This window comes from Hyla sarda, chromosome 4 (assembly GCF_029499605.1).
Source record: "Hyla sarda isolate aHylSar1 chromosome 4, aHylSar1.hap1, whole genome shotgun sequence".
Taxonomy (NCBI): Eukaryota; Metazoa; Chordata; class Amphibia; order Anura; family Hylidae; genus Hyla; species Hyla sarda.
In genome coordinates, this window is record NC_079192.1 from 214,065,140 (window position 1) to 214,078,129 (window position 12,990).

At 39.5% G+C, this 12,990-nt stretch overlaps 1 protein-coding gene across 14 annotated transcripts in view; it reads left to right on the plus strand.

The window, feature by feature from the left end:
• MAGI2 (membrane associated guanylate kinase, WW and PDZ domain containing 2) overlaps window positions 1–12,990 on the plus strand; it is a 923,418-nt gene that overhangs the window by 528,080 nt on the left and 382,348 nt on the right. For all 14 annotated transcript variants that reach the window (XR_008892612.1, XM_056573436.1, XM_056573435.1 and 11 more), the window contains one exon: window positions 1,825–1,944. Coding sequence is in view for 13 of the 14 variants with exons in the window: in XM_056573436.1 (XP_056429411.1) it covers window positions 1,825–1,944 (120 nt within the window). In the remaining variant the exon portion in view is untranslated. The remainder of the gene's footprint in view (window positions 1–1,824; window positions 1,945–12,990) is intronic.

The window sequence follows — 12,990 nt, forward strand, 5'->3', positions numbered from 1 at the left end:
GCACCTTTTCATTGTTTTTATCTATTTGATGTGTTTTAAGATGCTTTTCGCATGATTTTAGTATTTCTGTATGAACATACCCTAAGGGAGACATTATACATGCTCCATTCCCTAGGTCAAAGATGACTGAAAATTAGAGATGAAGCCTGTAGAGCAGAAATCTGGTGTAAAATGCAACATATAATGGCCAGAACTTAATAAATAAAATATAAAAGAGAACTTCCTATAGGGTAATATAGCCTAATAAATAGTCAGCAGATTGCGGCACCCTTTACAGGCATCTTCTCACCTTTTATTATGACCCAGCAGCTTGTAATAACCTTGTATATACAGTGGTATAGCCTCCCTGGAAGTCAGTAGTATCCTGACTAAGCAGTATAGTAGGAGATAGGAAGAATAACTAAAGCCAAGGGTTCTCTGCAAAAAAAAAAAAAAAAAAAACTTCCTATGTGAAAAGAATTCTCCTAGTTTATTCTTTCAGCAAACACATAACTTATTTCTAGGATATTCTGCCTCTTTCTCAGATGTACAGTGGTAATACCCATGATATCCCCATATATAATGGCCAGAAAGAGTGCTACTTCTCATGTTCACACATGTTCACAACTTATTCTGAAAGAAAACATAAATAATAATAAAAATGATATGTATATAAAATAAAATTAGCTATATAATTGTTTCATTGTCAAGTTTTTTGTCTATGGGAACCTTTGGGCAAAAAAAGCTGATTTTAGCCCGATGTATGCCTACGTTGTAGACAATGCGAGTGCAGTGTGAACACATCCTAATATTTCATATCACTTTCCATGACCGCTTCTAATATTCAGTTTTTTTTTTTGTTTGTTTCTTTCACTACAGCCTCCCTGGTTACCTATCACCTTTTATTTCTTTAGAGAATCTAAGGGTTGGTCTAATTCTGTATATGTTCATACAGGTTTTATGATACTAGAAAAATAAAACTGGGAAAAAAAGAGCCATTAAGGACCCTGTTAGTCTTTGCTCTAACTGTTCTGAGGTGGCAAACATAATGGCATCACTTTGGGGACACTGGAAAACTCATTGCCATACATTGATAAGAAAAAGCAGCAATAAATATAAATAAATAATAATAATGAATGTTTATTGTTGTTGTTGTTCTGGTTATTATTTAAAATGTTTTAATATGGTGAGTCTATTGAAAACTACTTTACACTTTTAGAAATCCCTTTGATAATTTGTTTATGTTCTTAGGCCTCTTTCACACTACAGTTATGTTCCTGCATTCTGACATCCGTTATTCAGCAATAACGGGTCATGAAAAAATTGATAAAATAACTGAATACAATGGATGATAACTGATGACAAAAATAACGGAGATATGCCATCCGTTATCACCCATTTTAACCCGTTATTTTATGTCCGTTATTTTATTTACATGTGACTTCCTGGTGGTAAAAATGGATCATAAAAAACGGACAATAACGGATAATAACGGATGTTTTTTGTGAACATCTGTTTCCCATAGACTTCAATGTTAAATTTTAATGGATGTTAATTGACCTTTATTTTTGCTGGAACAAAAATTAGTGCATGCATCGTCTTTTGTGCCGGCAAAAATAACGGAGATTAGTAAAAACTGACATACCTGATGCAAAAGGATGGTAAAAAAAATCCCATTGTCATGAATGGGATTTTTTGACGACCGTTTTCAGGGAGTATTTGATGGGAGTAATGACAGAGGTTTTTACAGGATGATACCTGTAGTGTGAAAGCGGCCTTAACAGATTTGTAGCCTGTCATTTTTCTGTTTTTATTAATGTTTATTCCCTGGTTTACTTCTTTTAGGCACCACAAGGCAGCCTAAAGAAGGGGAGGTGCCTGGTGTGGATTACAACTTTATTTCTGTGGAAGCGTTTATGGAATTGGAGAAAAGTGGAGCCTTATTGGAGAGCGGTACTTATGAGGGTGAGTTTTTAAGAAGAGACAAAGTGAAATATAGTGGTCCTTTTGAAGTCTGCAACAATTGAGATGTTCTCTGTGAATGAATGCCGGCATGTGATTATATCACTTCTAGTGCACTCCATTTCAGAAAAAGGCCATACTATGGAAATCCTCTTTGTGCTACAGTAGAAGAAAGCTGCAAAAAACTGGTATTTGCCCAGGTCAATGTGGATGTGTACTACATAGGTATCCACCAGGGAATGCATAATGCACTATACAGTGTTCTGCTAGTCCCTACATGACATGCTTAATAAGGAGGGATAAAGACAATGGGATAACCTATTTTTTTATTCTTTTATAAATATTTGTATTATTTTCTTATCTGGCAAATTCATTTTTATATTTTGCATACTATTTTTTCTTGAATGTTTGTTTAAAAGCATTGGTTGTTATATTTAAGTATATTTTTAAACAGTTAAAATAGCGAAACATGCCTGTGTTTAGAGCTGGGCGGTATGACCAAATATGTGTATCACGGTATTTTTGTAACTTATGGCGGTTCCACAGTATATAACTGGATATCTGTCATCACCCCCCCCCCCCCAAATAATGTTACCCGACAGCGCTGTTCTGCTCCCCCCCCCCCAATTAATTATCAGCCCAGCGGGGTACTACTCACATATGTCACCCACAAGCACTGCCCTCTTTCTCTTTGTTGCGGGCCACAGGCACTGGAATTCTATACTGTATGCCAGTGGTCTCCGACCTGCGGACCTCCAGATGTTGCAAAAATACAACTCCCAGCATGCCCGGACAGCCAACGGCTGTCCGGGCATGCTGGGAGTTGTAGTTTTGCAACAGCTGGAGGTCCGCAGGTTGGAGACCACTGCTGTACACTGTATACCTATGCCCGTGATGCAAAAGATAAAGAAAAGAAACTTTAACTTACCTACGTCGGCCTCACGCTGTTCCTTGGGACTGGAACGTCGGACAGTCGTCAGCCTATCACCGGCCGGAGTGATGTCCCGCCCCGGCCAGTGATAGGTTAAACGCACTGTCATGTAAGAAGCCGGCCAGAGCTCCTTACAAGACAGTGGGCTCAGCCTATCACTGGCCGAGGCGGGACATTGCTGCGGCCGGTGATAAGCTGACGGCTCTCAGACGTTCCCTTCCCCAGCGTAAGGCCGACGTAGGTAAGTTAAAGTTTATTTTCTTTATCTTTTGCAGCCCGGGCATAGGGATACAGTGTACAGCAGTGGTCTCAAACCTGCGGACCTCCAGCTGTTACAAAACTACAACTCTCAGCATGCCCAGACAGCCGTTGGCTGTCCGGGCATGCTGGGAGTTGTAGATTTGCAACAGCTGGAGGTCCGCAGGTTGGAGACCACTGGCGTACAGTATAGAGGAGGAGGGCAGTGCTTGCGGGTGACATATGTGAGTAGTACCCCGCTGGGCTGATAATTAATTGGGGTGGAGCAGAACAGCACTGGCGGGTAACATGATTTGGTGGGGGGGGGAGCAGAACAGCGCTGGCAGGTCACATGATATGGTGGGGGGAGCAGAACAGCGATGGCGGGTCACATATGATAATTTCCCCGATGTGGGGACAGCGCTGCACTGGGCTGATAATTCATTCCCGAGGGGGAGGGGCCCAACCGGTATTGCGGTATGGGGAAAATTCATATCGTGCAGCCCAAAAATTTCGATATTCGGTATGAACCGGTATACCGCCCAGCCCTACCTGTGTTTATACTAAATTGAATATATGCTTGCTACTTGCTAGATCACACAACATTTAAAAAAAGAAAATGTTTATTTACAGGGATTGTCCTATGAAGAATACTGTTTAGAGTTAAATCCAGCAGCAAATTCTGAAACTTATTTACACTTTAACATTTACTGGGTAATATTAACAATATTCCTGGAAAATCTAGTGAGTTGAACATTTTTTTTTTTCTAAAAGAAGTAAATGCAAAACAATAGTTCAGAATTTGGGGCTGGATTAATGTCCCATGATAACAATTGAAAACATTGGCCCTGATTTATCAATCAGCCTGAACCCTAATTGTCTGCTTTTTCCCACAGCAATCAATCACAGCTCAACTTTCACTTTACTAGAGCTGTGATTGGTTGTTATGGGAAAAACCAGACAAATAAGGTTTCAGGCTGATTGATAAATATGGGCCATTATGTTTCAAAGCATATGATGACAATACTTGTGTACACCTCTGGCCAGCCTGATTTTGTTGTACTCCTTAAGAAAACAATAGCAGCCATATTTTTGTAGTTTGCATTATAATCTATAACATAAAGCCTGAGTCTTAGTGTATGCAGTCAGTGTAAGGATATGTTTACACAGCAGAATGTCCGTGCAGAATTCAGCTGGAATATTCCGCACGGACATTCCGCTGCAGCAGAGTCCCATTGATTTCAATGGGATTCTGCTGCACTGTTCACACAGTGGAATTTCAGCTGCAGATTTTTCTGCACAGAAATCCAAATTCCGGTGTCTGCAGAAAGAATGTCTATTCTATTCTACATGTCTAATCATTCTGGTGATTTGGCTCAGAAATTCACTGCCATCTATGAGAGAGTGCGCTTCCAAGTGGTCCTAGCGCCCGCCGGATCCTGCAAATGTGCGGGATGTCTGCCCATGTGTTTCGGGTGGACATTCTGCACATTATACGCCATGTGAATAGAATAGCAGAAATCAGAAAAGCAGGAATTGTTCTGTCACCCTTGTACAAGATGATCTGGATAGTGAGATTTTGAGAGATTGAACAACTGAGCAAGTGTGAACACTGGCATTGGACGTGTTCGCTAACCCTTAGCTCTCTAGGCATGAGGCACTGGTTGGAGATCACTGCATTAGGGTCTTTTCACCCTGTGTATTGCAGTTTTTATCATGGTTATACATGGTGAGGATGCCCCAGTATACCTGACACTTCTGCACTATTCCATACTGACAGATATCAGCCATATAGTATAAACCATGATAAACTAAAGTGGAGTAAATACTGGAATATTAGGTCAGCATTCAGGATTGCATAGACCTATTGTATTTGGAGCCAACTCTATGGGGTCTGTATGGATTTACAGCTTCTAGACTTTTCTTATTTAGTGATAAGCAGCAGATATCTTGAAATTGGTCAAGATCTGAAATAAAACAATAGATAACTTTTATTTACAGAAAATTGGAGACCTCCCTCAATGTCCAGGCATTATGTTACGTTATGCTGATGAATTATAAACTGTTAATATTATTATTATTTTTATTATTATTTGTTTGGTAAACATTATCTTGTTGTTATGCAGTTTACAATATCTTTGTACAGTTCAAACATAAAGATTGATTACTAAGTTTAAATGATGATATAGAACAACAGTAATAACATTACAGAGACAAAACGCACTAGTAAGGTCTTCATGCTGTGTTGGTAAAGAAGCTACATAAAGTCAGCTGTGATACCAGGACGTCTACTAATCAATGAGAGACATGTCATGAAACCTGGAATCTGCTTCTGAACAAGATAGAAGAGTAGAATAGAATCTCATAAATCCATCATTATGTATGGATCTGCTCTGCTGTGCTCAGCAAGATATTTTAAAAGCCTTGAAGCTTCATTTGAAAAGGTATTATTTATGTTACTAGAGTACATGATGCATATAAATAACCCGTGTACAAGATTTATTGTCTTCGTGACTTGCAATCAACATTTTCCAACATTTTGTCTAGAAGGGAACAGAGGATATTTGTGTACGAGGTGTGAAGAATATTTTAATAACAGCATTTTGTAAAAGTTGTGTTTCCTGGTGATTGTGCTGCTTTTGGTTTACATTGGGGGGAGGGTAATTTGTATAAATTAATGTATAGAGTAAAAGAGATAAAAGAAGAATAGTAATAACATTACAATTTACAATCTGTAATTGTTGTTGTCCTGTAATGTTATTAGCTGTTAGAGTTATTGTGTGTGGTTTATAATACTGAGAAAGTATTGTACATAGACAAATAAGTGCTATATTAATACACCAACAGGACTACTAAAGCAAAATGATGACCTTCTAAGACTATGAACTTTAGTGAGAGATATGCCTTTTCCTGGAAGTTTTAAGTCTCCCGATCAGATTGCAATGTAAAGAACATAAGGCACCTTCTACAGTTGTGATACTGAGTTAGGGCTACCAGACTGTCTTAAAGGAAACCTGTCACATTGTGCATGCAGTCTGATCTACCAACGTCATGTTATAGGGCAGAAGGAACTGAGGAGAATGATGTATATCTTTGTGTGGAAAGACAGTATTTTGTCATTTGTTGATCTGTTGATTGATCTCTGAACTTTTTGGCCCACATTTATCATTGTAGGTGTAAGTGAAGCATTTTTTTACTTTACTTTTTTTGTGTGCTGATAATGTGTAGGATCACAAAATGTATTAAATGTTCACCAAGCATTTGATAAATTTTGTGCAGGTAAACATTTTCTAAAATTTTTCTTTTCACATACACTAAAAAGCTACGCCAGGTCTGGGATGGTGTAGTTTTAGACACTTTTCAGTGGCTTTGCGCCTTTTTTGCGCCTTTTTACAAAAGGTGCAGTTCATAAATCCCTTCTATATCATGTGTATTGCCAAAATCAGTGGATCGCAACTCAAAATCAGTGGATTGCCACTCAAAATCAGCAGAAATGTGTAAACAAAAAGGCGCATAAAAGGCGCAAATAAACCCTGCTTGCGCCTTTTTGCACCTCTTGTAGACACAAAAAACAGTCTAAAGACAATGATAAATGTCGGCCTACATTCTTAGAAGTCCAGTAGGTGGTCCTCTATTTGAGTGACCCTGTCCAATGGACTCCTTAGGTAAGAGATTTCATAATTTATCTTAATCTTTTCTCTTAACCCCTTAAGGACGCAGCCCATTTGGGCCTTAAAGACGCATACAATTAAATTTTTACGTTTTCGTTTTTTCCTCCTCGTCTTCAAAAAATCATAACTCTTTTATATTTTCCTCCACAGACTAGTTTGAGGGCTTGTTTTTTGCATGACCAGTTGTCCGTTGTAATGCCATCACTCACGGTGGAGGAACTTTTCAATGAGCCACAGATAAATTACACTAATGAGCGCACTGGCCCTTTAAATCTTAAAGCTCCAGCGTGAGTGCCCTAGGGGACAGAGACAAGCACGCCAGAGCAGAGAGGCAGAGGCAGGGGCAGGAGAAGCACCAGGTGAGTGACAGACTGGGGCTCACATGTGGGCGCGTCCCGCCATGCGAGTCCCAGCCCCGCCGGCAACGGACCATGTGCTCACAGCCAGTGTGTGCGGCCAGATGCTGATATAATATATAGCATTTTTTATGGTGACAGGTTTCCTAGTAGTATAGTAGGATGACAATACTTTCAAGATGTTTCTTACCTTCATAAATGTACCTTCATAAATTTTGTGACAAAAGCATTGGAAATTGTCCTCAATAATAGATACTTTCAGTTCAATGGTGTTTGGCATAAACAGGTAACAGGGACCGCGATGGGACCAGCAGTATCGTGCACATATGCTAAAAAATTTTTTGTCTTGGTTAGAAGCAAAAATGATCTATACCAAGAATAATCCCTTTTTGAGACACATCAAGACATATAAACGATACGTGGATGATGTGTTTATAGTGTCACGTATCTGAACGACAAAAACAATATGAACATGTTTTTCACCTCTACCTATAGCAAAACCGAACTCACCTTCCTGGACGTCGCCGTGCACGTGTGTGATGGATCCATCAAAACAAGAGGATACAGGAAACCCTCTTCTCCAATGTTATACTTACATTATAAATCGTACCACCCTGAGCATACCAAACAGGCGTTACCATATAGCCAGTACTTGAGGTTGAAGAAAATCAATAGTAACCCAGATATATTTCAAGATCAAGCAGCTGAATTAACAAAACACTTAACTGCACGGGGTAACCTCAATCCTGCCTTCAAGCGGCAATGCAAAAAACTGAAAAAGTAACCCGTAACTCACTCATTAAAAAGGAGTCTAGCAAAAGTGTGAAGAACACTGCGGAAAGATTTACTTCCTCCTTTCAGCATGGGCCCATGATAGACAATATCCGCAGAACCATACAACGTCACTGGCACCTTATAGAGGAAGACCCTATTCTACATTGTGTTGCAGTCCACAAACCCTTGATTGCCCACAAACGCACCAGAACCCTGAAGAATGTGCTAGTACACAGCACATTCCTCAGCGGGAAAGAGGAGAAGAAGAATTGGTTAGAAGAAAATTGCCCGCATGGGAACCATTAATGTGGACACTGTTCTTTCTGCCCACAACTGGAGAAAGGCAGAAATTATCATGTAGGAAGCACAAATGGGCATGTACCAGACTTCATAACATGCAGGACCCAGTTCGTGGTCTATATTATCAAATGTCCATGCAATTTTTTCTAAATTGGATCCACCACCAGACAGATGTTTGTATGATTTAGAGAGCATCTAAGACTCTCTCGGATGGGCACAGGAGTCCCAAGACTAGCCAGCCACTTACATGACAGCCACAAAGGAAAATCTGAAGTTTTCAAGTTTTTCGGGATTGAACATGTTAACCAAGCAGACCCAGGCTCAAGCAAGCATACTACACTTTTGAAGAAAGAAGCCATTTGGATTTCCAAATTAGACGCATACGCAGTGACCAGTCCGGCAGTAGCGACTCGTTGCTTAGCGACGAGACGCAGCATCAGCTGTTTGTTGTTATGCACGATAGGGTTTTTAAACCCTATACACGTGCAGCATAGGTGGGCGTGACCAAGCGGTATTTGACCGTGAAACGGAACCGTCGGACCACAAGCTCCACGGAGCTCCTCTCTTCTCCCTCCCGCACTGCTTTTTGTACCCCATAATGGAATAAAGTCTTCCTGAAACTTCTAATATGGGTGAGTGCATTCCTTGCAATCTTTTGTATGTTTCCATTGTTGCCTTTTTGCTACAGTAGAATTTTTTGCACCCCCGAGAAGCCACAACACTTCTCCTTACTCTGCCTTAACATACCTGTATCCGATAAAAGCAAACTGATAGGAGTGCCGAGTCTTCACTCTATCTTTGTTTATATTTCAAGATGTATCTTGATATGTTTGACTGGAAATATTCTTATTTCCTACATTGTAAGAACGCACTTGTTAGCAATAAAGATCAGATTTTATTCACTTTTACATAATGGCTTTACTTTATAATGGAAGTTATTATTTTGCACTGCATGTGTTGTGTAACAGGTCCAATAGGTACCCAAAAAGTCTTGGGAATTTTATTGGGGTTCTTTCTAGTTTTTTGATGTTTTGACTGAAAAGCTTGGGTTTCATGTTGTTCTATCCCTGTTGCCACAATGGCCCGAATTTATGAATCTGTGTGAGATGCAACAAATCACAGCTCAGCTTTCTCTTTACCAGAGCTTGTAAAGAGAGGAAAGCTGAGCTGTTATTGGTTGTTATGGGTAAAACCAAAGGGATTGTCCGAGATAAAATCATAAAACGACAGCCTGTTGTAAAGCAGCATACTCACCTGTTTTATCCTTGCCAAGTCCAGCACTGCCATTCTGGTCCTCCTCGCTGCCTCTGTTCACTGGATGACTTTTTCTCCCAATCACTGGCCTCCGTAGTAGTTAGCATGAAAAAAACAGAGAACAGCATTGTCTTCAGAGTATTTGGAACATCATCAGAAGAGCACTGAGAATGTGTCATCTAATGAAGTAACCAGAGGCCATGGCAGGAGGACTAACGTGGTACCACTGAGCTTGAACATCCCCTCTAAACTGTTCAGTTCAGAAGACTTCCATACTGTTCCAAAATCTTTGGAACATTTCGTTTGTGGAGACCTCAATATGAATAGATAGTATTTTACTGTAGATGCAATGTTTCAGTAAATACAATCATGTTCAGCTGTGTTTTTTTTATTTTTTAGTTTTTTTTAAGCCAATAGTAGTCCTGTTCACCTGCAATCCTATATTTGTTTCATTCGAGGCCTGTGGGTAGTCCTAGACAGGAATGGCCCTTGCCAGCACTTCTCAGCAAGGAGCTTCAGTGAGGAGGCTTGGGAGCCAATCTGCGCTCGTGTCTGTTCACACCGTATGTATTTTACTGAGATGGGGTCAGGAGAAATAGGACTGATGTGCTCGCCTGCCGTAAATAAGCTTCTTCCCTTCTCTGGCTTAATTGCTTGTTCACATATGTTCTTTGAATTAACATCTGGGGACTTGTTATAGTCAGATCAACACCTTAAACTCTGTCCTGTTTTTCAACAATTTCTCTTTTTGCATTGTGAAAGGGTATTTTATCCTGTTAAAAGAGACCACTGCCATTAGGATATACTGTTACTATAAAGGGGGTGTACTTGGTTTGCAACAATGTTTAAGTAGGTAGTAAATGTCAAAAGAACATCTACATGAATATCACAAGCCAGGGTTTCCCAGCAGAACATTGCTTAGAGCATCATACTGCCTGCACCTGCTTGCCTTCTTCCCATAGTGCATATTGGTAATGACTAGTCATCCATTACATAGAAGAACATGTATAAGAACTGACCACATTCTTTCATTACCTAGAGTTCTAGCTCTTATGTATACATGCCCATATTTGATGCTTTTGTAAGTGGATAGGAGGCCAACGTGAGAATCTTCACCTTTCTGCACCTATGTAGCCCAATTATGCCTTGCAGTGTGTGTCCCTAATACCTATTGTAGCCAATATTACAAATTGTTGGATCAGACCAGATGGTTAGCATTTATTAATACTGTGAATGAAGGGTTCACTGGCTTTTCATCCATTCACTTTTTACTTAGCTCAACATACCAGCTACACCCCACAAGATCTCAAGTTTTACTCATGTTCTTACCCAGTTTTTTAGCCATTACAAGTTTGCTCTTGTCAAAACCACTCAGATCCATATACTTGCCCAAATGTATTGCTTTTAACACATAAACTTTCAGAATAGATTGTTCTTCTGCTGTCTAATATATCCCACCCCTTGAGAGGCACCATTGTAACAGGATATTCAATGTTATTCAGCTGCCATTGGATTTTATTGTATTGCTAATTACTGTGTATAAATGTTCAGATCCATTATATTTATTGGAGTAGTTAGTATGCATAAGCTGAACAAAACTGTGGATTATGATACATTTTGAAAGATGACTGTGTTTTAGGTTTCTTATTTTATTTGATGTTTTTACTGAAATGTCCTGTGGTGCTTTTTCTTCTACGTATGATATCAGTGTTTTATTTTCTCCATTACCTTTATAAACAAAAGCATAATCCATTTTATATTATCTGTTGCTACTTGAATGCTTCATTATTTGAATGAATGGAAATAAGTCATACTTGAAAGCTTTAAGCCATGTTATTGTAAGCTTAAGGTTTATGTAAGACAGCTGGAAAATCTATAATAAATTGAAGTTGTTGAAGCTGAACTCTTAAATTATAATTGTCCTTATTTAGAAGGTTTTTGCATATATACAATTGGAAAGGATTTTATCTGTAAGTTGTATATGGCATGGAGAATGTAAAAGAATACATTGTTAGATGGACTCAATCATGTCAGTTATGTCCCATCTAAAATACAAAGAAGGTTATTGGAATGTTTAATGTGAAAAACCTTAATGTAGCTGTGATAGCCTGGGGGAGTAGGGTATATGGGAGTGTAGCCGTGCGGTTACAAAGGGTGCTTGCTTAACCCTTTCTATTTGTGACGCCAGGGTGGGGACTATTCTCCGTATGCTTGTCCTATCGCCACCCTTCCCAAAAGCGATAGGGAGATAGGAAATAATTGATTGTCCACTACCGGAGATTTGCAGAAACTTTTCGGAACTTTTACTGAAGATTTTAGGCAATAATGAACAGGAACAGTCCATACAACAGAGTATATTAGAGCTTGACAAGTGGTTGGGACCTCGTGAGTCTATTGAGCTTAGGAAGATAATTGTTGCGGTGATCCACTGGATTTAGGGGTATAGATTTGGTCCAGTAATCACGCTAGCTTTAGCAGGGATTGAGATTTTAACACACGGTTTAGGTTATGCTGAGGCCAACAGGTTTCTGGCCTAGCTTGTCTTTGAAAGTTGCGCAGATCCGTCCTGCTAGACTGGCATCCACGAGAGCAGCAACCCAAGAGAGCGATAATTGACTACAGCTCCCTTTATATGGACAGGGGCTGGACTTAAGCTCACTGGTCCATACAACTGTCAATCTTCTGTACAGAGAGTTATGGGTAAACATGTGACCCAAGGCCCTCCAAAGGTCCTCCAACATACCATAGAGGAATTAATATTGTCACATGACCGAAGGCCCTGTGACGCTAACAGGGTAAGTAGACTAATATACACCATATTAAGTATACACATTATGAAATATATACATAAGAGCATTATGAAATAAGAGAAGGAGGAGGTGACTAGGGGCTGTCCCACCTGGGGGACCCTACCTGAATGTAGTAACTCTGACTTTGGGGACCACCATACAAGGTACAGTATTCAATACGGTACCGGGACACCACATAGCCATATAATATTAGGTTAATATAATATATTGTAATTGCATAAAAATTAAGGAAACACCACACATTTCAAAAAGGAGTGTAAAAATCAAAAACAAGGAAAAGGTACATGCAATGGAAGTGAAATTGTGTAGTCCTTATGGGTAGTAATATGTGGAGGGTCAAACTGCTTTAAAAAAAATTAAGTGTTTTTTTAAAAGGCCACCAAATATAACAGCAGCTGCAGGTTATCTATTACTAAGGCAAATAGAAGAGGCAGAAGTGGTTGTTATTATGGGGGACATAACTACCCTGAAATAAAATAGGAAATTAAATAAATAATCTTTCCCATCTGAGGCAGGACTGAACCAGAGAGGGATACCTATTCGACTTAAATAGTCACTGTCTTCTCAAACAACTTCCCTCCATTTAATAGCCCATGTGATCTGTAACATATTTGTAAATCATTTTATTTACCAAAAATACTCCTTACCCCAGAAAAGCAGCCCTAAAGTTTTGCCCACTAGATGTCTCTCTTCATTGCAATCTGTTGTCTACTATT